Here is a 26,425-nt window from a genome sequence, read left to right on the forward strand (position 1 = left end):
GAGTGGTGCTGCTGAGTGGTGCTGAGTGGTGCTGTGGTGGTGCTGAGTGGTGCTGTGGTGGTGCTGAGTGGTGCTGTGGTGGTGCTGTGGTGGTGCTGAGTGGTGCTGTGGTGGTGCTGGGTGGTGCTGTGGTGGTGCTGAGTGGTGCTGTGGTGGTGCTGTGGTGGTGCTGTGGTGGTGCTGAGTGGTGCTGAGTGATAATGTGGTGGTGCCGAGTGATAATGTGGTGGTGCCGAGTGATAATGTGGTGGTGCCGAGTGATAATGTGGTGGTGCCGAGTGATAATGTGGTGGTGCCGAGTGATAATGTGGTGGTGCCGAGTGATAATGTGGTGGTGCCGAGTGATAATGTGGTGGTGCCGAGTGATAATGTGGTGGTGCCGAGTGATAATGTGGTGGTGCTGAGTGGTGCTGTGGTGGTGCTGAGTGGTGCTGTGGTGGTAATGTGGTGGTGCTGAGTGATGCTGTGGTGGTACTGAGTGATGCTGTGGTGGTGCTGAGTGATGCTGTGGTGGTGCTGAGTGATGCTGTGGTTGTGCTGAGTGGTGGTGCTGAGTGGTGCTGCTGAGTGGTGCTGTGGTGGTGCTGAGTGGTGGTGCTGAGTGGTGGTGCTGTGGTGGTGCTGTGGTGGTGCCAAGTGATAATGTGTGTTGGACAGGCCACATGACGGGCCGCTCTCCCCCGGCTCGACCAGGCCCGAGCCCAGTCACGCAAGCACCACACACCACCATTGCACGCCCTGCGTCCCCTCAGGGACCCCTGCCCTCGAACATGATAACCTCGTGGGTCCGATCCACTGCCGGCCCATGCACCCAGCCCGGGCCGCCATCTTGGACACCTCGCCACGAGGCCGCCTGGCCCCCGATCGACCTCAACCCTGGGCCTAGCCCAGCCTCAGACAATCCGGCACCACCCTCCACCCAGGAGGTGAGCGGGCTACTTGGCAAGTCAATGGGAGAAAGAGGTGCCGATGGCTCTCCCCCCGCCCAGTGCCGCTCGCCCATCGCCTCCCCGGGCGCTGGCTCCACCCCCCTGCTGGGTGTCTGGACTCCCTCATCCCGGACCTCCCGACCTCCAAGTGCGAGGGTCCGGACATCAAAGCACGCCAGCCCTATAACTGGGGCAGCTCCAGAGCAGGAAGTCAGTTGTATCTTGGAGTCGAGAGACGTAAGAGGAACTCATCCTGGACGGACTACTGGCGCTGCCGTAGCTCTGTCCTGTGCACCATCGTCCTGCCTGTTGGCGCTGCCACAGCCGTCGTAACCTTCATTCTCCACCGTCGTCCGGATCTGCTGGCGAGGCCGCGGACCGTTGTAACCATCATCTTCATCGGGACCTGCTTGGCTTCTCCACGGCCCGTCGACCATCCTTCATCCATCTCGGGACCTGCTTGGCTCCTCCACGGCCCGATCAGCAACCACGCCGAGCTCGAGGATTGAGAGCTATTTAACTCATTGGTAACTAAGACTGTCCCGCTACCCTTTCTCCTCAACCAGAGATCAGAACCGAGGGGACCCCTGAGTCCAGACCTCCTTGTATCATAGCGACGTAACCTAAGAATTGCATATAAAGTCTCGTTAACCTTCAATCTTGTGTGGTGTCCGTCTGTGGGGGGGAAGTTACTTACCTGTACAGTCGTTGGAGACGGCTCTCCCTGGAGACCTCTCCCCGTAATCTCGGCCGACCCTCCCGGTCCGTCTAACATTGGTGGCCAGCGGCGCGATCCGAATCACCGCATAACGTACAGAGAGTAGCTCACCCCACAACGAACAACAATGTCGACTAAAGAGAGCGGATCAACTGAGAAGTTCCAAATGGAAAAACTAGAGGAATACAGCCATCGCGAACTAAAGCAGTTCTGCATCGAACTAGGTATCGCTACCACCGGACTAAGTACCAAGGACGATTTTAAGCATGCCCTAGAATCTTGGGCAGAGACCGGGGATGTCGAAACCCCTGAGCAAAGCACCGCGAAAAATACCAACACGGCCCCTGAGGGGCAAAGAACCAGTCTCTCGCAAGACGAGATCCAAGAAAGAGAAAAAGCCCGACTACACGAACTCGAAATGGCCCGACTCAAGATGGACATAGAACTCAAATTGGCCGAGCAAAAAATAAACTTAGAGCACCTTCGCCTCCGAGAAGAAAGAGAGGAGAAACAGAGGCAAAGGGAGCTCGAGGAAAAAAGACTAACGTACGAGCACGAACGGAACCTAGCCGAGATCAACCTGCGCAAACAAAATAAAGAGTTAGGGGTGCCCGACAGACCGTCCACCCCAGGGACCGCGGAGAAAAAAGTGCACATCCCCAAGGATGTGGTCCGAGAATATTTTCGAGAAGACGACATCCAGCAATGGTTTAAGGCCTATGAAATCGCGATGACTGCGCACCGGATCGATAGAACCGACTGGGGAGCCGGCCTATGGGGCAAATTCCTCAATGAGGGCCGCGATACTCTGTTACAGCTCCCAGACCACCAGATGACCTCCTACGACCATATGAAAGCGGCCCTCCTCACCCGCTATGGCCTCACGCCCGAGATGTACCGTCAGAGGTTCCGAGACTGCACACGCATTCCAGGTACAACTTGGGTGGACTATGTAACGTACTTTAGCCGAGCCTTCGAAGGCTGGATCAGAGGGAACAACGTCACGACCTACGAGCAGCTGTTCAATCTGATGGTATGGGAGCATCTGTCCAACAATTGCTTCATTGAACTACGCCAACACCTCCTCGACAGCAAGTTAACCGATCCCCGGCAGCTCGCAGCCGAAGCTGACCGGTGGGAGATCACCAGAGTGGGCCGGAATGGGTCCTACGAGCAGAACAGGAACAACAATGGTCACTACCGACCCAGAGGAGGAGGAGGGGGCCAAGGACGAGGAAGAGACAATACTCCGGCCGCCCCCGCTACCAGCACCACCCCCCCGGCCAACCGGGGCAGCACCCCGGCGCGACCGGGATACAGAGCCAATGTTACATGTCACCGATGCCAACGAGTCGGCCACTATGCAAACGACCCAAGCTGCCCGCAGTATCAGAGTCCAAGACCCCGCCAGGTGGCCGCCGCGGCACTAGGGGAAGAACAGATCTCCGAGGAACAAGAAACAGGCGAGCAAGAGTATCAAGAGTGGGAGCCAGCCGCCATGACTCTCGCGTGCTTAGGGGGAAGAGACATGGTCCCGCGGGTCCCCCTACCCGCTAACACCCAGAAGTACAGCCAATGGGTGAGCATCAATGGACAACGGGCCGAAGCCCTTCGAGACACCGGGGCCAGTGTGACAGCCGTCCGCTGTCATCTGGTGACCCCAGAACAATATCTACCGAACGTTCTCTGCCCTGTGCGATCAGCCGACAACTCGGAAAGTCTGTGTCGGATGGCCTGCGTCCCCTTTGAGTGGGGAGGGGTCTCCGGCATGTTGAAGGTAACGGTCCGAGACGACGCCCCCGTGGAATGCCTCCTCGGAAATGACCTGGAAAGCTCCCCGTGGGCAGCCGTGGAGCGAAAAGAACACTTGGGGATGTTGGGCGTCCCAGACTGGGCGTGCGTCACCACCCGGTCCATGGCCGCCCGTGCCAACCATCACCCGGAAGAACCAGAATGGCCGGCGCCACCGCCTCCGGTCGCCCCCGCCGAGACCCCCGACCATGGCATCCCCCTCGAACTTGCTCAACCTTCCGACCTCGCTAATCTTGATCAGTGGGCTCAAGAAGGGGGACCCACACAAGAACAATTTCGTCAGGAACAGAAGACCTGTCCCTCCCTTGAGGGACTCCGACAACAAGCGCTCGCCCAAAGCGCCGGGGATACCTCCGGAACTCATTGGGTCTACTGGGACAATGATCTATTGTACAGCGAGCAACGAATCGCCGAGCTGGGGGCCAACCGAGTACTAGTGGTGCCCCTCCGCTTTAGAGACTTCCTGCTAAACCTGGCCCACGATGCCCCCCTGGCAGGGCACCTGGGACAGGATAAAACCTACAGCCGCCTAGTGACCCACTTCTTCTGGCCCAAAATGAGAAACGATGTGCACCAGCATTGCCGATCTTGCCCCACGTGCCAAACCAGTGGGAAGAGCGGCCGCAAATTAAAGGCTCCCCTGCAACCCTTTCCAGTAGTCACAACCCCATTTGAGAGGGTCGGGATAGACATTGTGGGACCCCTGGACCCGCGTACAAGACAAGGCCATCGCTTCATCCTGGTACTAGTGGACCACGCCACCCGCTACCCTGAGGCTATTCCTCTCCGGACCGTGACAGCCCCAGTGGTCGGCCGGGCCCTGATGGGGATCTTCTCCCGTGTGGGGTTCCCCCGAGAAGTCGTCAGTGACAGAGGCACGAACTTTATTTCTAAATATATGAAGTCCCTCTGGCAACAGTGTGGGGTCACCTACCGCTTCACGACCCCCTATCACCCCCAAGGAAACGGACTTGTTGAGCGGTTCAATCGCACGCTAAAAGGGATGATCGGGGGATTGGAAGAGCCCCTCCGTCGCCAGTGGGACGTGCTGCTGCCGTGCCTCCTCTTCGCCTACCGGGAGGTCCCACAGAAGTCCCTAGGCTTCAGCCCCTTCGAGCTGCTCTATGGGCACCCAGTACGGGGGCCACTCAGCCTGATCAAAGAAGGCTGGGAGATGCCTCCGGCCAAGAGTCCTCCAGATGTCTTCCGGTACCTCCTCACCCTCCGCAACCAGTCCCGGCGGTTCAGAGACCTAGCAAAAGCCAACCTAGAGGCCAGTCAAGAGGACATGAAGAAATGGTATGACCAGAACGCCTCATCCATTGAATTCGAGCCGGGGCAACAGGTCTGGGTAATGTCCCCCACCGAACCGTGCGCTCTCCAAGACAAATGGACGGGACCCTTCAAGGTAATCGAGCGCAAGGGTCCTGCCACCTATCTGATCGATATGGAGTCCGCCCGGAATCCGCTCCGAGTCCTCCACACCAACAGACTGAAACCCCACTTTGCACGAACAGAACTCAGCCTCTTGATGGCCACAGACAATGGGGTTGAAGACGACTCCGAGCCTCTCCCTGACCTCTTGCGGACCCAGGAGCAAGACGGCTCCGTGGATGGGGTCCGACTCTCGGAGACCCTCACCAGAGAACAACGGCAAGAGTGCCAAGCCCTCCTATCACGGTTCGCCAGTCTGTTCTCCCTCACCCCGGGTGTCACTTCCTGGTGTGTGCACGATGTGGACACCGGAGACAGCCCTCCTATCCGCCACCGGGCCTACCGCGTACCTGATCGGGTACGGGCCTGCATCCAGGCGGAAGTAGCTAAGATGCTCACGCTCGGGGTCATCGAGCCCTCAGACAGTCCATGGGCCAGCCCGGTCGTACTGGTCCCCAAAGCAGCCGCCCCCGGGACCACACCAGAACTCCGGTTCTGTGTCGACTACCGGGGTCTGAATGAAGTCACCAGAACGGACGCACACCCCATCCCCCGGGCAGATGAACTGGTCGACCGAATGGGCGCTGCCCGCTACCTCAGCATCTTCGACCTGACGGCAGGTTATTGGCAGATCGGCCTCACACCCCGAGCACAAGAACGCTCTGCCTTCTCCACCCCCGATGGCCACTATCACTTTACGGTCATGCCCTTCGGCATGAAGAATGCCCCAGCGACGTTCCAACGGCTCGTCAATCAGGTCCTGGCGGGGCTCGAAGAGTTCAGCGCCGCCTACCTGGACGACATCGCTGTGTACAGCCACCATTGGACCGAGCACCTCCACCACCTCCAAGCAGTGCTGCAAGCCCTTCAGCGAGCTGGCCTCACGATCAAGGCCAGCAAATGCCAAATTGGACAAGGGTCGGTGACCTACCTCGGACACCAGGTGGGAAGCGGCCTAGTGGCCCCCCTACAGCTGAAAATTGCCGCCATCCAGAACTGGCAACCCCCTATCACTCAAACTGAGGTGCGAGCCTTCCTGGGCCTCACGGGCTACTACCGAAGGTTCGTGAAAGACTATGGTACCATCGTGGGGCCTCTCACCGAACTCACGTCAAAAAATCAGCCCAAGAAGGTGAACTGGACCCCAGAGTGTCAAGCGGCGTTCGAACAGTTAAAGGCCGCCATGTGTTCCGCTCCTGTGCTCCAGGCCCCAGACTACAGCCGGGAGTTCGTCGTCCAGACGGACGCCTCCGACCAGGGCATTGGGGCGGTCCTGTCCCAAGTGAACACCGAAGGCCTCGATCAACCGGTGGCCTTCATCAGCCGGAGACTCCTACCCCGGGAACAACGCTGGAGCACCATAGAGAGGGAAGCCTTCGCTGTGGTATGGGCCCTCAAGAAGCTCCGGCCCTACCTTTTTGGCACCCACTTTCGGGTGCAGACTGACCACCGTCCCCTGCAGTGGTTGATGCATATGCGGGGGGAAAACCCAAAATTGCTACGCTGGTCCATCTCCTTACAAGGTATGGACTTCACAGTCGAACACCGGCCTGGGTCCGACCACGCCAACGCCGATGGCCTGTCCCGGTTTTTCCGCCTCGACGAAGAGAGTCCCCAAGAGGATGGGTAACTCTCCCCGCCTTCAGCTGGGGGGGACGCATGTTGGACAGGCCACATGACGGGCCGCTCTCCCCCGGCTCGACCAGGCCCGAGCCCAGTCACGCAAGCACCACACACCACCATTGCACGCCCTGCGTCCCCTCAGGGACCCCTGCCCTCGAACATGATAACCTCGTGGGTCCGATCCACTGCCGGCCCATGCACCCAGCCCGGGCCGCCATCTTGGACACCTCGCCACGAGGCCGCCTGGCCCCCGATCGACCTCAACCCTGGGCCTAGCCCAGCCTCAGACAATCCGGCACCACCCTCCACCCAGGAGGTGAGCGGGCTACTTGGCAAGTCAATGGGAGAAAGAGGTGCCGATGGCTCTCCCCCCGCCCAGTGCCGCTCGCCCATCGCCTCCCCGGGCGCTGGCTCCACCCCCCTGCTGGGTGTCTGGACTCCCTCATCCCGGACCTCCCGACCTCCAAGTGCGAGGGTCCGGACATCAAAGCACGCCAGCCCTATAACTGGGGCAGCTCCAGAGCAGGAAGTCAGTTGTATCTTGGAGTCGAGAGACGTAAGAGGAACTCATCCTGGACGGACTACTGGCGCTGCCGTAGCTCTGTCCTGTGCACCATCGTCCTGCCTGTTGGCGCTGCCACAGCCGTCGTAACCTTCATTCTCCACCGTCGTCCGGATCTGCTGGCGAGGCCGCGGACCGTTGTAACCATCATCTTCATCGGGACCTGCTTGGCTTCTCCACGGCCCGTCGACCATCCTTCATCCATCTCGGGACCTGCTTGGCTCCTCCACGGCCCGATCAGCAACCACGCCGAGCTCGAGGATTGAGAGCTATTTAACTCATTGGTAACTAAGACTGTCCCGCTACCCTTTCTCCTCAACCAGAGATCAGAACCGAGGGGACCCCTGAGTCCAGACCTCCTTGTATCATAGCGACGTAACCTAAGAATTGCATATAAAGTCTCGTTAACCTTCAATCTTGTGTGGTGTCCGTCTGTGGGGGGGAAGTTACTTACCTGTACAGTCGTTGGAGACGGCTCTCCCTGGAGACCTCTCCCCGTAATCTCGGCCGACCCTCCCGGTCCGTCTAACAATGTGGTGGTGCCGAGTGATAATGTGGTGGTACCGAGTGATAATGTGGTGGTACCGACTGATAATGTGGTGGTACCGACTGATAATGTGGTGGTGCCGACTGATAATGTGGTGGTGCCGACTGATAATGTGGTGGTGCCGACTGATAATGTGGTGGTGCCGACTGATAATGTGGTGGTGCCGACTGATAATGTGGTGGTGCCGACTGATAATGTGGTGGTGCCGACTGATAATGTGGTGGTGCCGACTGATGCGGTGGTGGTGCCGAGTGATAATGTGGTGGTGCCGAGTGATAATGTGGTGGTGCTGAGTGATAATGTGGTGGTGCTGAGTGATAATGTGGTGGTGCTGAGTGATAATGTGGTGGTGCTGAGTGATAATGTGGTGGTGCTGAGTGGTGCTGTGGTGGTGCTGAGTGGTGATGTGGTGGTGCTGAGTGGTGATGCTGAGTGGTGCTGTGGTGGTGGTGTGGTGGTGCTGTGATGATGCTGAGTGATGTTGTGGTCAGGGCCGGACTGGCATTTGCGGGCACCGGGCATTTCCCCGGTGGGCTGGAGGGGTGGGGGCCGGTTTTGTGGCCGCAGGGGGCCGGACTGGCATTTGTGGGCACCGGGCATTTCCCCGGTGGGCTGGAGGGGTGGGGGCCGGTTTTGTGGCCGCAGGGGGCCGCTTTTCTTACAGAGTGCCGATTTTGTAAAATCGGCCCTCTGTAAGAAAAGCGGTAGCAGTGCTTTGCGGTTAACAACCCTCTCCCCTCCCGTTACCAGGGCCGGTGCAGATGCAACCTGCCAGGGCTGGTTGCTGGTCTCAGTCCGGCCCTGGTTGTGGTGGTGCTGAGTGATGCTGTGGTGGTGCTGTGGTGGTGCCGAGTGATAATGTGGTGGTGCCGAGTGATAATGTGGTGGTGCCGAGTGATAATGTGGTGGTGCCGAGTGATGCTGTGGTGGTGCCGAGTGATGCTGTGGTGGTGCCGAGTGATGCTGTGGTGGTGCCGAGTGATGCTGTGGTGGTGCCGAGTGATGCTGTGGTGGTGCTGAGTGGTGCTGTGGTGGTGCTGAGTGGTGCTGTGGTGGTGCTGAGTGATAAGGTGGTGGTGCCGAGTGGTGCTGTGGTGGTGCTGAGTGATAATGTGGTGGTGCTGAGTGATAATGTGGTGGTACTGAGTGGTGGTGGTGGTGGCCGACAGAGGCCGGCCCAGAGGTGGGAGATAGCAGCAGCGTTGAGTGAATGCGACGAAGAATCACAATAAAATAGTAAAAGTGCCATGGCTGAATGCACTCATGCAGATACATGTCTGAGGTAGAAACAGTACCTTTACTGCACCGTGAGTGTTGCTTCTAAGAGTGTGTGTGGTAAACACTGCTACAAGATAAATCATGCACACAAATTAAACTCACGTTCATGGGGGGGAGGGGGCGGACAGCCCGATGAACTCAGGCAGGGACTTAGCAGAAAGGATGGTGCAGCCCCACGTATAACCAGCTAGAGTTTTGGGCGACTGTTTGAACGGGCTGACAGGAAAAGCACAAAGCTGTACTTACAAATTATATTCCTGTTAGGGTAGGGAGAGAAGTGGCAAGCCTGTTGAACACAGCTCACCTTTTATCAAGTCTGCTCAAAGCTGGAGAGGGGAAGTGCCCTGGGCGGGGAGGAAGAGGCTCTTGGGGACATAGAAGGGAGAGCTGCTAAGGCAGTAAGAGACTGTCAGGGCTGGGGAGAAGCCACCGCCAGACTCGAGCAGGAGCAGAGAGAGAGTCAGTGGTGAGGAGAAGCCTGACTCAACGGTATTTGAGGCTGCTGGGGTGGAGGAGATGAGTAGGCAGCCCTGGTGAAGAGAATGAGAGAGGAGTGAAGTCAGTAGGCGGGCCGGAAGCGGGCACTGTGCTTCTACAGAGCCAATGCAATCAAAACAAGCGCGTGCTGAAAAAGCATGAGCCTGGTGGGGGGGGCGGGATGCGAGCGAGTGGGACGGAACGGGCCAAGCGCGGGCAAAGCGGCCGCGAAATGAAATTAAAAGTGGCCGGGAAATGCTCTCGGCAAAGTGTGAAGCAGGGGGCGGGGGAGCGGATCCCTTTGAAGTGAAGCTCTCTGCATTTGTGCTGGCCGGTCTGATGCAATGATGCGAGGCAGGCGGCTCGTTCAGATGTCTGTGGGAAGGAGGCTGATGGGTTTGATGTGGACGCGCGTTCCGCACGAGTGCACACATGAACTGGCCGCAATCCGCGATGGTTTGAGAGCTTGGTTTTCCCTCTATACTCTCGTCTATTTATCTCTTACGGGATAGAGTAGTCGAGACCTAAAAAGCATTTGCTGTTTACCTGCACTCTTTCCTCCTTGAAAGCTGCCATGTTTAATGTCCTACGGGAGAACTGAAAACCTGAGATTCCACAAAACGTTCAGGAGTCAGATGACCAAGTTGAAGGGCGGCGCTCCGATTTACACAGCTCAACCCCATCTCTTACATGGGATAGAGTACCCTGCTGAAAACAACATCCTAGATGTAGCATGCAGGACACAGCTCCAATGTCCCCTATTCCACATGGAGATACAATATAAATCGCAATCCGAAAGCAGTTCTGCTTTGGTGAACTGCCCTGTATACTGCCTCGTTGCTGCACCCTCTGCAGATCATTGTACATCTCCTGCTGCTGCACAGCCTTGTTGCAGCTCTTACATCTTAAAACCTGGTTGGTTAGGAAGAGGGATGTGATGTACCTAAAAATGAGTTGCACAACCACATCTGAACCCCAACACGACTGACAGTGAAAGTGCCTTACTCATGTTAATCTGCTATGTTTAGGCCTGTCTGGTTAAAGTTACAGACAAATGACAAATTTTAAGGCAGAGCAAGGACAGCAGGTGTTCATAGTGCTGTTAAACCGTTCTTTGTAGCGCAAGTATACTGTAATTTTCTCAGCAATGACAAGTTCTATTTATAGCATAAGATCCACTCCACCCACTTACTACCTACAACTTAAACATGCAACACTTTAAAACGCCGGAGCTGGACATAGGCCTCACTCACAGACTGTGCTCTGTTCCCTCATATCCTTCTCCCCAAGCAAGGCCTTTTCTTAGCCTCTCAGAAAACCAGTGGTTACTGGGCATGGTCTGTGGTAAGTACTGCTGTTTCTCATTGGTCTCCAAGGGCCTAAGACAACATTGCACTTCAACAAGTTACTCAATTTGAACACTTCTTCTCTCCAAGAGCAGTGAAGTAGTTGAGGGGGACATGGAGAGATTAAGGGTCACATAGCGTACTACACGAATATTCACTAGATTCGAGGTCTAATCAGAGTCAGATTTATGAAAACAAATGGGCAAGCATTAAAGCAAAGGAAGGTAGAGAGTTAAAATAATGATGCAGACAAATCACCGCCTGCTAGCATGTTTGGAGACCCAATTCAATTGCAAAGTAAGGAGCCATACTAAAATGTCAGTGGGTGCTACGGCCACTATCGGTAACTAGGAAACTATCTGGGGTAATGTTGGTAGACTTTGTGAACTCTCTAATTACCAAAACCTCTTTACAGCCAGTCAATATAGGGCAGAGGTGGCAGGCAGGTAGCAACAATGTTTTAAGTTGACTACAATAGGGCTACAATCTGCCTTCATTGCTCTGTGGTGATTGATGCAAGGGTGGACTACTCAGAGGGTTTGAGCGTCAATGACACATCTTGGAGAAACTCTCAAATATAGCCATCTTACCACCATCCTAACAAAAGCAGGAGTTACAGCCATGGTTGGGTTCCAAGGTGTCAATGGGCCATTTAAACCGTCTTCGGGCCTAATTTAGATCTAGGCGAACGGGCTACCCTGTCACAACGGTGACAGCCGTAATATAAATCCCATTGTATCCTATCGGATTTATATCTCGGCGGACGGGATATCTTTCACCGTTGTGACGGAGTAACCCGTCCGCCCCGATCTAGATCAAGCCCTTAGTGTTCAGTTTAAACGGCTACAGGAGGCTCTTTGTCAGTCGCCTCACCTTGATACAGTTCAGAAGAGCAAATGCAGGGAGAAGAGGAGATATGAATCTCCTTCCGCCGCTGAGGGATACACAGTTAGGGTGCTGGAATCTTATGAAGCTACAGAAAAATTCCAAACAGATCTACAATAGGAGAAATACTACATACGTTCACAGTCAAATATGACAATACTTTATTGACTGGAATAAGAGAAGGTATGGGAGTCCCAGAGGGTTACTGGGCTCCAATTTTATCAACTGAGGTCATTTACCTCTGGAATCAATGGGCCAGTTTACTGCTGGACCGGAGAGTGAATAACAATCACACTACTAGAGCACTCAACTCTCACGACAGTGACCCGTAGAAGTCAAAAGCTTACACTGTGTGGGGATGTGGGTTAGACACCCAAAACTCAGTAAGGCACCGGGATGCCCTTCATTAAAGTAGATGTCCATTCAATGAAAGCACATTATTACATGCTGGCTAAACGCTGCATATAAAATGAGGAACAACAATGAAATCCACCACTCATATCACTGTTACCAGAGACAAGGTCCCAAATACCACTTTCAAAATGAGGCCGAGCTTAGGGCCACAGCTCCAACTGGACATGGAGCCAAGGCTTCATGAAACTAATGGCAGCTAATATACAGATGTAGTCTAGTAAAAGGTATCAGTGGAACAGACTCACCTTTCTGAGCTCAAGCACCCAAGCTCTGCACTCTTAACTCAAGGGATTTGCTCATTCCGGGGAAGGAAAGACTGGAGGTACACTCAGAAGGTTGGAGCGACTTGTGAAAGGCTATTCGGCCTTGGAGAATGTAATAGGCATTAGCGCCTGAATGCAGATTCGGAAACTACACTTTGATGAATCCATAGAACACGATGTTTGAAATTAGTAGCAGGTATTTTGAAGATATCAAGTCTAAGTGTCAAAGTGGTCCAGAGCATCCTTGCTAGGAAATTGAGATAATATGCTGCTGCAGCTAGGACCTTGTTAAGCGATTGTCTGAAAATGTTGGAGATTCTTTTCATTCGAAAGCGCAATAGGAAGTCAAAGCTGAATCTACAGAAATATTATTCCGTTGCATGTAGAAAATAAGCTGAACATTTTAAAGTACTGGCTAATAAGTAACCTTAAAGGGGTATAGAGCTTATATTTTTGTCACACTTATTGAATTCTTAAGCTATGTGAGGAAATGGAAACAATCCTCATCACCTTTAAAAACTGTTGGAAATTAACAGGGCATTTGTTGTGTTTGAGGTAGTGGCGAGCGCATAGATTCATTTGTACCAAAGTGAACTATACAATCCTGATGAATGTTTGTTTATACTGCAATTTAAGAAAGTGACCTTGTACGTGTATCGGAACCAAAGAGCAAGTGCGCCTAAAACAGAAGATAATTCTTTTTATCATAGAAGAAAAAAACAGGGAGATATTGATGTTTCCTCTCAAGAGGGTTACATTTCCACCAATAACCGAGAGAGTTGAGGGACAGGAATATTCAGTAGGTATATAATTTGTTCAACAATCATACTGTTTCCTTCCTCTTATCACACACATTTCCCTACACGTATTTATTCCATGTTTTTTATTAGACACTTGTTACAGCCTTTAAAATGAGCTCTGAACATAAGTTATGTGCATTTGTAAATCAATTTGTCTCCTTCGCAAAGTGCGTTACGTAGTTTGCACATGTGCTTTGAGGAAATCCTACCTCATTTACTGCCAATTCACGCTTAAATCTTCTAGTAGCACGATCAGGCCTACTGGTTATTCAAGTGGCAGCTGATAACATCAGAGATTCAGCCTTTTTCGATGGAAGCATTAAATCGGAGAAATCTTGACGGGGAAAACCATTTTCTTATGAAGTGACTCCAAAAATTCCTTTGTCAGATAAACAGGACTGCAGCATATCATGGCAAGTACATCAGGGATATATCTGTTCATATTGTGCTGAATATGTGAACTATATGAGGTGGCTAGTGCTGGCTTAAAATCTCTAGAGAAGAGCATTCCAAAGAGATGTTCTATCTGCTCGGTTGTGAAGGAAGAATACAAGTTCATGAAATCAAATTGTTCCTTTCACTTATAAAGGAAATCACAATTCAGGAAGCACAGCATCTAACTCTGCTGTATTTTTCCAAACACACACTTGTTAAACTTGCTGTCCCAGAGGTGAATGGGAAGCAGAGAAGACATAATAGTGTAGATAAACACTCACAGGATCTTGAGAATGGCGGCTGTCACTGTTGGGAGTCTCAGGTCGAGGGCTTCCATCTTTTGTTTTCCTTTTCTTCTTTGCCCCAGAAGGTGCTACAGGGGTGCTTTTCTGTTGGTATTCCTTCAGCTGTGGACAAAGCCATTAAAACAGAATAAATCAAATAAACATGGTCTCCAAGTAAAGAGCATTCCTCATGCCCAATCCAGTACTTTTTCCTTTTTATGAGCATGTAAGTGTGTGCATTTCAAGGTGTGCTTTTGTGATAGTGTTTAGTTGGCGGGGCTGTCAGCATGTTGCCTGGTTGGGGGGGCTGTTAGTATGTACGCGGGATACTGATGATGTAGAGCTGGCACTGGCTGTGTTTCTGTTGATGGAGGGGCATCAGTCTGAATGTGAGGGGCGACTGTGTTTTGTTGGCGGGGGCTGTCTGCATGTTTCCTGGTTGGGCGGGCTGTCAGTATGTGCAAGGGGTACTGATTAACTAGCTGCAGGGCTGGTACTGGCTGTGTGTCTGTTGGTGGAGGGGGTGGTGACAGTGTGTTTTGTTGGTGGGGACTGTCCTTGTTATCTGATGGGGGCTGTAGGTACGGGAAGGGGGTATTGATGATGCAGAGCTGGCACTGGCTGTGTTTCTGTTGGTAAAGAGGAATCAGTCAGTATGCGGGGGGGTGTGACAGTATGTTCTATTGGCAGGGGACCTGTCAGCGTGATTCCTGGTGGGGGGCTGTCAGTATGTGCAGGGGGTTCTGATAATGTAGAACTGGTACTAGCTTGTGTGTCTGTTGGTGGAGGGGCATCTGTCAGTATGTGGAAGTGGTGGTAGTGTGTTTTTGTTGGCAAGGGGCTGTCAGCCTGTTTCCTGGTTGGGGTCTGCCAGTGTGTGGAATGGGTACTGTTTTTGTAGGTGTAGAGGTGGCACTGACTCTGTGTCTGTTGGTGGAGGTGGCATCAGTCAGTATGTGGGGAGGGTGGTGACAGTGTTATGTTGGGGGGGCTGTCAGCATGTGTAGGGGGTACTGATGATGTAGTTGCAGGGCTGGTGCCGATTGTGAATCTGGTGGTGGAGGGGGCCTCAGTCAGTCGGTATGTGGAGGGGGGGCAGTGTATTTTGTTGGCTGGGGCTGTCAGTATTTGAAGAGGGTACTGATGATGCAGAGCTGGCACTGGTAGTGTGTCTGTTGGTGGAGGGGGCGTCCGTCAGTATGTCCGTCAGTGATGACTATGTTTTGTTAGTGGGGACTGTCAATATGTTATCGGGTACTGATGATGTATTTGCAGCGCTGGTACTGTGTATCTGCTGGTTGAGGGAACTTCAGTCAGTCGGTTCTTGGAGGGGGTGACAGTGTTTTTTGTCATCCTGGTTCCTGGTTGGGGCGTGCTCAGCATGGGCAGACAGGGTGCTGTATAGGTCACTTCCTCACGGGGGCTCCTGGCTGGAGGATGTCAGTGTGTGCTCCTCAGATGCTGACACTGTCCTTCCTGCTGTGGGGGGGCTGTCAGTGTGTGCTCCTGCTGTGGGGGGGCTGTCAGTGTGTGCTCCTCATCAGGGGGGGCTGTCAGTGTGTGCTCCTCCTCAGATGCTGACACTGTCCTTCCTGCTGGGGGGGGGGGGCTGTCAGTGTGTGCTCCTCCTCAGGGGGGGCTGTCAGTGTGTGCTCCTCCTCAGATGCTGGCACTGTCCTTCCTGCTGGGGGGCTGTCAGTGTGTGCTCCTGCTGGAGGGCTGTCAGTGTGTGCTCCTCCTCAGATGCTGACACTGTCCTTCCTGCTGGGGGGGGGGGGGGGGGGGGGGGGGCTGTCAGTGTGTGCTCCTCCTCAGATGCTGACACTGTCCTTCCTGCTGGGGGGCTGTCAGTCTGTGCTCCTGCTGGAGGCCTGTCAGTGTGTGCTCCTCCTCAGATGCTGGCACTGTCATTCCTGCTGGAGGGCTGTCAGTGTGTGCTCCTGCTGGAGGGCTGTCAGTGTGTGCTCCTCCTCAGATGCTGACACTGTCCTGCCTGCTGGGGGGCTGTCAGTGTGTGCTCCTCCTCAGATGCCAACACTGTCCTTCCTGCTAGGGGGCTGTCAGTGTGTGCTCCTGCTGGAGGGCTGTCAGTGTGTGCTCCTCCCCAGAGGCTGACAGTGCCCTTGCCTGCTGGGGGGCTGTCAGTGTGTGCTACTCCTCAGATGCTGACAACAATGCCCTTCCTGCTGGGGGGCTGTCAGGGTGTGCTCCTTGTCAGGGGGTGGGGGGGTGTCAGTGTGTGCTCCTGGTCAGAGGGGGCTGTCAGTGTGTGCTCCTCAGATGCTGATACTGCCCTTGCCTGCTGGGGGCTGTCAGTGTGTGCTCCTCCTCAGATGCTGACACTGTCCTTCCTGCTGGGGGGGGGGGGGGGGGCTGTCAGTGTGTGCTCCTCCTCAGATGCTGACACTGTCGTGTGCTCCTCGCCAGAGAGGCTGACACTGCCCTTGCCTGCTGGGGGGTAGTCAGTGTGTGCTCCTCCTCAAAGGCTGACAGTGCCTCCTGACCCTTGGTAGGTCGCAGAGCACCGCCTGTGTGCCTGTGCCTGTGCCTTAACCAAGCTGTCGCTGCTGCTGTCAGGGGTTCAAAGCCCTCCTTTGCTCTTGCTTGTGTTTTTGGTATCTTTTTGTAATTTGTTGTAAGTTGACTGTTTTGTCTCTTGTCCTTGTTTCCCCCTTCCCACATGTGCCATTACTGTGCCCTTTGAATGTCTGCCCATTTTCTCTTCTGTATCCCTCGGCGTTCATCTCTCCCGTTTCCCGCCGCTGTGTGCCCTGCGACCCCGCCCCCCTGCTCTCCCATTCGCCGCTCCCATCTCCCAGCTGCTCCCCCCTCCCACCTCCCCTTCTTATGGCGGCCGCTGGAGCGCCAAAGGCAAGCCTGTCTGCACCTGTCCGCGCCCAGAGCCAGAACCCCTGACCCCCGCGTTTCCCAAAGCCGCTACGACGCCAATACCCTCCACACCGGACAAGAACACGCATGCTGCCTGGCCGCCCAAAGCGCATCCAAGGAGCCTTCTCCTGCCAAAACTGCAGCTTCACCAGCATACGACCCGCCAACCCACTCACCAGGATAGAATCCAACTACTTCAGATGCATCCTTCTCAACACCCGCTCCGCCCGCAAACACGCTGTAGAACTCTGGGACCTTCTGGACCTTCTCGACTCAAACTCCCCAGACGTCGCTTTCCTGACGGAGACCTGGCTGAACCCCTTCTTGGCACCCGACATCGCCATAGCCATCAAGGACGGCTACAAGATCAGCCGTAGGGACCGCACCAACGGAGTAGGAATCGCCATCATTCACAGGAATATGCTCAGAGTCTCAACCAACACAGGCGATACACTCAGCACCGCTGAACACCTGAACTTCCAGATCCACACCAACCCCAACACCACCCTCAGAGGAACCCTCGTCTACGGACCCCCCCCCCCGTACCCAGACCACAGTTCAGCGACTCCATTGTAGGCCTGGGCGACAAATTCCGTTCGTGGAATTTTGGTAATTTCGGGCTCCGCGGAGAACGCGAAATTGACCAAAATTCTGCATTCCACGACTTCGCGAAATTTTTTGCTTGTTCGCGTTCTCAAAATAAGTGTTTGCAAGACATTTCCCCCCGAGCACGCAAACAGCGATCGCGAACAGTGAAAAAGAATCGCTGACAAGCAATTCCGCGTGTTCGCAGAATTTCTGCGTGTTCGCAGAGATTTTTTTACTGTTTCACTGAGATTTGCGTAACACGATTACGCAAATTCTGCCCACCTCTACTCCATTGCCTACTTCGTCAGCACACACGCCCGCGCCTCCACGGACCTCATCCTCCTCGGGCACCTGAACTTCCACCTCGAGAACAACACCACCACCAACTCCACCACCCTAATCAACAACCTCTGCCTCAGACTACTCGTCACAACACCCACCCACTCCGCCGGCCACACGCTTGACCCCATCTTCTCCTCAAGCCCCCACATCTTCTTCAACCACACCACCAAACTCCACTGGACCCACAACCGCTGCATCCACTTCACCTTCCGGAAACCCACCACCCACCACCGCGCAGATGCCTCGCTGCTGCTGGAGCAAAGTCACCGAAGACCAGCTAACCACCACCCTCACCGAGAGCACACCCGCCGAGCCCACCGACCCCGACACGGCCGCCCGCAACCTCAGACAGTGGATCGAAGACTGCACCAACATCCTCGCCCCGCTCAAGAAACACTCCAACAGTAACACCAGCAAGAAAGCCAGCTGGTTCACTGAAGACCTCCAGGCCTCCAAGCAAACTTGCTGAAAGCTGGAGAAAAACTGGCTCCGCAAACGAACATCGGATAGCCACGCAGCCCACAAAAACGCCACCCGCAGACACCATCATCTCACCAGATCTGCCAAAAGGGCCTCCTTCAAAGACCGCCTAGACAACAACGCACACAACAGCAAAGAGTTCTTCAACATCGCGATGGAACTCTCCAACCCCAATGACATCCCACCCTCACAAGACCTGTGCGACACGCTGGCCACCTTCTTCCATCGCAAGATCGCAGACATCCATGACAGCTTCAACACCACGACCGCTCCGACAACCACTGAGACCCCCACCCCCACGACCACCACTCACACCAACCGCCTGCTCTCCTGGACCAACATCCGGATCTCCGTCAGACCCATGCCGACATCGAATCTTCAACAAAGCCGGCACCGCATCGCACCCCATCTCCGGAAGGCCATGTACGTCTCCTTCGAGACAGCAACCTTCCGGAGAGCTGGAAACACGCTGAGATCAACGCCTTACTCAAGAAACCCAAGGCGGACCCCAAGAACTTCCGGTTTATCTCCCTGCTCCCGTTCCCAGCGAAGGTCATTGAGAAGACCGTCAACAAACAACTCACCCGCTACAATCGAGGAGAACAGCATCCTGGACCAGTCCCAGTCCAGGTTCCGCAGCAACCACAGCACCGAAACTGCCTTCATCGCTGCCACCGATGATATCAGGACCCTGCTAGACAACGGAGAAACTGCGGCCCTCATCCTCCTGGACCTGTCAGCTGCCTTCGACACGGTCTGCCACAGCACACTACAAACACGCCTCCACGACGCCGGGAACCAAGAGAAGGCCCTGTACTGGATCATCTCCTCTCCGGCAGAACACAGAGCGTCCGCCTCCCCCCTTCCGCTCCGAAGCCACTGAGATCATCTGCGGCGTACTCCAGGGCTCATCCCAACACTGTTTAGCATCTACATAGCACTGCTTGCCCACGTCGCCCAACAGCACGACCTCAACATCATCTCATACGTCGATGACACCCATCTGATCCTCTCCCTCACCAAGGACCCCCACACCGCCAAGACCAACCTCCACAAAGAAATGAAGGCCGTCGCCGAATGGATGAGGAACAGCCGACTAAAGCTGAACTCAGACAAGACGGAGGTCCTCATCCTCGGATCCACCCGCTCGGCCTGGGACGACTCCTGGTGGCCGACCGCTCTGGGAACAGCTCCAACACCCACCGACCACGCACGCAACCTAGGGGTCATACTAGACTCTACCCTCTCCATGACTAAGCAGGTCAACACTGTCTCTTCCTCCTGCTTTAACACCCTCTGCATGCTCCGCAAGATCTACAAGTGGATCCCCACCAAAACAAGAACGGTCACCCAGGCCCTTGTCAGCAGCAGGATGGACTACAGAAACGCCCTCTACATAGGAGCCTCGGCCAAACTACTGAAACGGCTTCAAAACATCCAGAACGCCTGATCCTCGACATCCCCGCCACAGCCACATCACACCCAACCTGAGAGACCTGTACTGGCTCCCAGTCAACAGAAAAGTGACCTTCAAGCTCCTCACCCACGCACACAACACTGGATCAGCATACCTCAACAGACAACTCAGTTTCTACACCTCAACACGCCAACTCTACTCTGCCGACCTCGCCCTAGTCCTCCGCATCCAAAGAGCGACCTCCGGCGGCAGATCGTTCTCCCACCCCGCCGCCAAGACCTGGAACACCCTCCCCATCCACCTACGGAAGACCCAAGACCTACTGACCTTCAGAAGACTCCTCAAGACCTGGCTTTTCGAGTAGTAGCAGCATTCCCCAACCCCCAGCACCTTAAGACCCTCACGGGTAAGTAGTGCGCTTTACAAATGCTTTGATTGATTGATTGAGTGCCCTTTCCTGCTGTGGGGCTGTCAGTGTGTGCTCACCCTCAGATGCTGACACTGCCCTTCCTTCTGTCAGTGTGTGCTCCTCGTAAGGAGCTGACAGTGCCCTTTCTTGCTTGGGGACTGTCAGTGTGTGTTCCTCATCAGACGGTGAAAGAGCCCTTTCCTGCTGGGGGGGCTGTCAGTGCGTGCTGGGGCTGTCAGTGTGTGCTCCTCATCAGGAGGTGGGGGTTGTGTGTGCTCCTCGTCAGGGGCTGACCGAGCCCTTTCCTTCTGGGGGGCAGTGAGTGTGTGCTCCTCGTCAGAGGCTGTCAGTGTGTGCTCCTTGTCAGAGGCGGACACTGCCCTTCGTGATGGGGGCTGTCAGTGTGTGCTCCTCCTCAGAGGCTGGCGAAGCCCTTTCCTGCTGGGGGGCTGTCAGTGTGTGCTCTTTGTCAGGGGGTCTGTCAGTGTGTGCCCCTCCTCAGAGGCTGGCACTGCCCTCTCCTGTTGGGGGCTGTCAGTGTGTGCTATTACTGGCGTGCTGTCAGTGTGTGCTCCTCGTCAGGGGGGCTGGTAGTGTGTAGCTCCTCGTCAGGGGGTGGGGGGTTGGCGGTATGTGCTCATCAGGGGGGCTGGCAGTGTGTGCTCCTACTGGGGATGTGGGAGGCTGGCAGTATGTGCTCGTCGTCAGGAGCGGCTGACACTGCTCTTCCTGCTGGGGGGCTGTCAGTGTGTGCTCCTCGTCAGGGGGGGCTGTCAGTGTGTGCTCCTCGTCAGAGCGGCGGTCAGTGTGTGCTCCTCGTCAGGGGGGCTGTCAGTGTGTGCTCCTCGTCAGAGGGGCTGTCAGTGTGTGCTCCTCGTCAGGGGGTGGGGGGGCTGTCAGTGTGTGCCACTCGTCAGGGGGTGGGGGGCTGTCAGTGTGTGCCCCTCGTCAGGGTGTGGGGGGGCTGTCAGTGTGTGCTCCTCGTCAGGGTGTGGGGGTGTCAGTGTGTGCCCCTCGTCAGGGAGTGGGGGGCTGGCAGTATGTGCTCGTCGTCAGGAGCGGCTGACACTGCTCTTCCTGCTGGGGGGCTGTCAGTGTGTGCTCCTCGTCAGGGGGGGCTGTCAGTGTGTGCTCCTCGTCAGAGCGGCTGTCAGTGTGTGCTCCTCGTCAGGGGGGCTGTCAGTGTGTGCTCCTCGTCAGGGGGGCTGTCAGTGTGTGCTCCTCGTCAGGGGGGCTGTCAGTGTGTGCCACTCGTCAGGGGGTGGGGGGGCTGTCAGTGTGTGCCCCTCGTCAGGGTGTGGGGGGGCTGTCAGTGTGTGCTCCTCGTCAGGGTGTGGGGGTGTCAGAGTGTGCCCCTCGTCAGGGAGTGGGGGGCTGGCAGTATGTGCTCGTCGTCAGGAGCGGCTGACACTGCTCTTCCTGCTGGGGGGCTGTCAGTGTGTGCTCCTCGTCAGGGGGGGCTGTCAGTGTGTGCTCCTCGTCAGGGGGGCTGTCAGTGTATGCTCCTCGTCAGGGTGTGGGGGCTGTCAGTGTGTGCTCCTCGTCAGGGGGGCTGTCAGTGTGTGCTCCTCGTCAGGGGGGGCTGTCAGTGTGTGCTCCTCGTCAGCGAGGAGCGGCTGTCAGTGTGTGCTCCTCGTCAGGGTGTGGGGGCTGTCAGTGTGTGCTCCTCGTCAGGGTGTGGGGGCTGTCAGTGTGTGCTCCTCGTCAGGGTGTGGGGGCTGTCAGTGTGTGCTCCTCGTCAGGGGGGCTGTCAGTGTGTGCTCCTCGTCAGGGGGGGCTGTTAGTGTGTGCTCCTCGTCAGGGGGTGGTCAGTGTGTGCTCCTCGTCAGGGGGGGCTGTTAGTGTGTGCTCCTCGTCAGGGGGTGGTCAGTGTGTGCTCCTCGTCAGGGAGGGCTGTCAGTGTGTGCTCCTCGTCAGGGGGGGCTGTCAGTGTGTGCTCCTCGTCAGGGGGGCTGTCAGTGTGTGCTCCTCGTCAGGGGGGCTGTCAGTGTGTGCTCCTCGTCAGGGGGGCTGTCAGTGTGTGCTCCTCGTCAGGGGGGGCTGTCAGTGTGTGCTCCTCGTCAGGGGGGCTGTCAGTGTGTGCTCCTCGTCAGGGGGGCTGTCAGTGTGTGCTCCTCGTCAGGGGGTGGTCAGTGTGTGCCCCTCCTCAGGGGGGCTGTCAGTGTGTGCTCCTCGTCAGGGGGGCTGTCAGTGTGTGCTCCTCGTCAGGGGGGCTGTCAGTGTGTGCTCCTCGTCAGGGGGGCTGTCAGTGTGTGCTCCTCGTCAGGGGGGCTGTCAGTGTGTGCTCCTGCTGTGGGGGGGGCTGTCAATGCTCCTCCTCAGGGGGGCTGTCAGTGTGTGCTCCCCCTCAGGGGGGGCTGTCAGTGTGTGCTCCCCCTCAGGGGGGCTGTCAGTGTGTTGCTCCTCCTCAGGGGGGCTGTCAGTGTGTGACCCTCTTCAGGGGGGGCTGTCAGTGTGTGCTCCTCCTCAGGGGGGGCTGTCAGTGTGTGCTCCTGCTGTGGGGGGGGCTGTCAATGCTCCTCCTCAGGGGGGCTGTCAGTGTGTGCTCCCCCTCAGGGGGGCTGTCAGTGTGTGCTCCCCCTCAGGGGGGGCTGTCAGTGTGTGCTCCCCCTCAGGGGGGCTGTCAGTGTGTGCCCCTCAGGGGGGGCTGTCAGTGTGTGCTCCCCCTCAGGGGGGGCTGTCAGCTTGTGCTCCCCCTCAGGGGGGCTGTCAGCTTGTGCTCCCCCTCAGGGGGGGCTGTCAGTGTGTGCTCCTCCTCAGGGGGGCTGTCAGTGTGTGACCCTCTTCAGGGGGGCTGTCAGTGTGTGCTCCTGCTGTGGGGGGGGCTGTCAGTGTGTGCTCCTCCTCAGGGGGGGGCTGTTAGTGTGTGCTCCCCCTCAGGGGGGGCTGTCAGTGTGTGCTCCCCCTCAGGGGGGGCTGTCAGTGTGTGCTCCCCCTCAGGGGGGGCTGTCAGTGTGTGCTCCTCCTCAGGGGGGGCTGTCAGTGTGTGCTCCTCCTCAGGGGGGGCTGTCAGTGTGTGCTCCCCCTCAGGGGGGGCTGTCAGTGTGTGCTCCTCCTCAGGGGGGCTGTCAGTGTGTGCTCCTGCTGTGCGGGGGCTGTCAGTGTGTGCTCCTCCTCAGGGGGGGCTGTCAGTGTGTGCTCCTCCTCAGGGGGGGCTGTCAGTGCGTTGCTCCTCCTCAGGGGGGCTGTCAGTGTGTGCTCCTCCTGGGGGTGGTGGGGGTTTCAATGTATGTCCCCTCCTCAGAGGCTGTCCCGTGGGGGGGGGGCTGTCAGACAGTTGGTGGGAGGGGCTTGCAGTGCTTCCTCCTCCTCTGCCACAGGCCCCTCCTCCCCAGGGCCCCGGGGCTCGCCGCAGCCCCTCACCCCCAGCTCTCAGCCCCGGCTCCTCACCTTCTTCTTGGCGGCCGCCAGCTTGCTCTGCCTGCTCCCGTCAGCCATGTCTGAGCGGCTCCACGTCACCGCCCTCCCGGCATGCACCGCGCAGCCGCCAGCCAGCCGGCGGCCCGTCAGCACCAGCCCACGACGCGCGCACGCACGACGCAACGCACACGCCGACTGCACGCTCTTTCCGGAAACAGAGCAAGCCACTAGAGGAGGGGCTTAGGGATGTGGGCGGAGTCTGCCTCCAGCTGACAGCGTGGGAGCGGAGTCTTAGGGCGCGTGGGAGATGCTGCGCATGCGTAATTCCTTACTGTGGGCGTGTTCAGGGAGCCAGTTGATCCTGCGCATGCGCATTACCTTACCGTGGACGGGGTCAGGGAGCGGAAATAACGCGTGCGCGCGGTCTCACCGTGGACGGGGTCAGGGAGCGCCGGGGAGTGGAGCCGAGGCCCCGGGTCACCTGTCCCGGGCGGGGCGGGCTCCGCGTTCACGGCCCCGGCCCCGTGTGTTGTGTTGTCATTTAGCGCGTGGACCGGGGGGGGGGGGGGGCTCGCCGTCTGCAGAGTCCCTTACGAAAGCAGACGTTACGTTCCATGAGGCAAAAGTGACAATTGTGAGCAAACAAAATACAAGAGGAGCAAACGGTGAATTACAGGAGGAAAGGGGGACACGTGTGCAGGTTACAAGAGAAAACAAAGTACATTTAGAGGTAAAATACTGCGATATACGCTGGACACTCAGGCACAAGAACAAACGTTACGTAGGCAATGGTGGCACTTGAAAGCAAACAAAATGTAAGAGGAGCAAACAGTGTTACAAGAGAAAAGTGACGTGTGCAGGTTACAAAAGAGAACCAAACACAGGTACAAGGATAATACTGCAATAAATGGCAAATGCCCTAGGGTAGCCCCCCCTTCACAGAGGGGTTCATTGGGGGAGCCCCCTTCAGAGGGGAGCCTTGTGTGACCCCCCATCTTCAGAGAGGGGTGCCTTGGGTGACCCCCCTCCCTTCAGAGGGGAGTGCTTATGTTGCTTAGTTACCAGGAATGCTTGACTAGAAAGCATTCCTGAAATGTTTGTGCTTAACTTACGGAAGGGCACGAGATGGTAGCTGTGTCCTTCCGTGATCCTCAGCTAATAAATCTTTTACTTCATTATTGAATCCAGTGCATCATTTCAACAGGTGAATTGGACCCTCGGTGCCCCCCCTTCTGGGAGGGGTGCCTTGGGGGTGCCACCACCTTCAGAAAGGGGCGTTTTGGGGGAGCCCGGTCTTCAGAGAGGGGTGCCCCCCCCCCCCTTCAGAGAGGGGTGCCTTCGGTGACCCCCCCCTCCCCTTCAGAGGAGAGTGGAGCTGTGTTGCTTAGTTACCAGGAATGCTTGACTAGCAAGCATTCCTAGAATGTTTGTGTTTAACTTACAGTGGCCCATGGAGCACTTGAAGGAAGGGCACTAGATGGTAGCTGTGTCCTCCCGTGATCCTCAGCTAATGAATCTTTTACTTCATTATTGAATCCAGTGCATCATTTCAACAGGTATCTTGGGTGTGCCCCCACACCACCTTATGAGAGGGGTGCCTTGGGGCAGCCACACACTTCAGGGAGAGGAGCCTTGGGGGTCCCTTCAGGTAGACTCCCTTCCCCTGCAGTTAAAGGATCCGGACAGGTCAAGTATGACCAGGCGCGGAACACCCATTGGACTCACCGGGCTTCAGCCCCCCCTGCCCCCGTCCCCCCACCCCCGTCGTGTGTGGCAGCCCGGGCGGAGACAGATCCCGGGCACACACAGAGCCGCACCCGAACGTTTCACAGGTCTTTAGAAGACCATTTGAATGTTAATTAGGCCTTGCAGTTGTTTCACCCCTTCTGAGAGCCCCTGCAGCTCCACTCTCCCTACTGATTGAAGGTTCAGCCCCCCCACAAATTTTTTCTTAGCTTCCCCGAAATTTGGCTCTAGTTGCGACTCTGAGTATGACGTAGAAAGAGACGGATATCGTAAATAAAGTACTTTTATTTTTAGAAAAGTAAGGTGCTGGCTGCACGTGATATTCTAATAGGGTTGGCCCAGTCTGCATGAGTAAGATCTAGACTGTTAAGAGTCAGGTGGACTGGAGGTTGCAGGAGAGGAGGATTGAAGTGGATGAGGTTCTGTACCATGACATTTACAATAAACCTTTAGATTACAACTCTGCTGGTGTGCAACTTTTGACATTCTCACACTGGCAACAAGATGAGGAAAATAAAAAAATCCACCAGAAGCATGAGGACCCCAGAAACTCAACATTGTTCTTTCCTGTTCTGCAATTACAGGTTATGTTTCATTGCTATTCAAAAATACTATACTTGGTTTTCTGGAAGAATCATGTCAGCACTTATTATACATTCTAATCTCTGATTTTACTTACTTTTGGTTTTGGTACCTTGCCTATAACAGGCTGCTCGCTAGCACGATGTTCTTTTCTAGTTAGACTGCGTGTGCTCTGTTCCTTTGCTCGAACTGTAAACTTGTCCGGACCGCGACTTGCAGCTCAAACAAGTAAAGTGGCTTGCGCAGCTACCTCACTGCAAAATTGCCAGCCGGTGTTTTCCTCACAATGGGTATATGCGTCACATGGATTGGAGGTTGCAGGAGAGGAGGATTGAAGTGGACGAGTCCTGTTTCAGACCAGATATACAAAACACTGAACTATTGTGATTCTTGTATAAAATATATAGGCTGCAGTGGTCAATGTACAGAACCAGATAAAAGTGATTAGAAGTATAAGGACGGTGAAGAGAATAAACATTTCCACCATTGTGCTTAAACAGTGTGTATATATATATGCTGGCATATAAAATGACTGAGTATAGTGTAGTCCTATTATGCATTCCTTAACCTAGTTGTCTAGGGTGTGTGTACTCTGCCAACAATCCCCCATAGGATGAGCTAACTCCCCTTTACCTGAAGGCAAGGTATGTAGGTCCCCTTGTTGGTCACAAGTTGGAGGTTCGACATCCCTTCTCGCAGAGGGATAAACAGGAACCAGCTAAGCTGACGCCAACACCGACGTTCATGCTAGTGATAGCTGAGTAGTATGTCTAACAGATAGGGTTTAGGATATGCTAGGAAGTGT

At 55.6% G+C, this 26,425-nt stretch overlaps 1 protein-coding gene across 10 annotated transcripts in view; it reads right to left on the reverse strand.

Moving 5' to 3' along the window:
* The window catches only part of GOLGA2 (golgin A2), a 375,277-nt gene extending 351,783 nt beyond the window's left edge, over positions 1-23,494 (reverse strand). For 8 of the 10 annotated variants that reach the window (XM_086924923.1, XM_086924922.1, XM_086924919.1 and 5 more), the window contains exons 1-2: positions 23,323-23,465; positions 13,805-13,930 (exon numbers count right to left, since the gene is read on the reverse strand). In XM_086924923.1, the coding sequence (XP_086781049.1) occupies positions 13,805-13,930; positions 23,323-23,370 (174 nt within the window). In that variant the 5' untranslated portion in view covers positions 23,371-23,465. Of the gene's footprint in view, positions 1-13,804; positions 13,931-23,322 lie in introns of all 10 variants that reach the window. The other 2 variants (XM_086924918.1, XM_086924916.1) reach the window with 1 other exon arrangement.
* Positions 23,495-26,425: the final 2,931 nt, after the last annotated feature.

Source organism: Lissotriton vulgaris, chromosome 5 (assembly GCF_964263255.1).
Source record: "Lissotriton vulgaris chromosome 5, aLisVul1.2, whole genome shotgun sequence".
In the NCBI taxonomy this organism is placed as follows: domain Eukaryota; kingdom Metazoa; phylum Chordata; class Amphibia; order Caudata; family Salamandridae; genus Lissotriton; species Lissotriton vulgaris.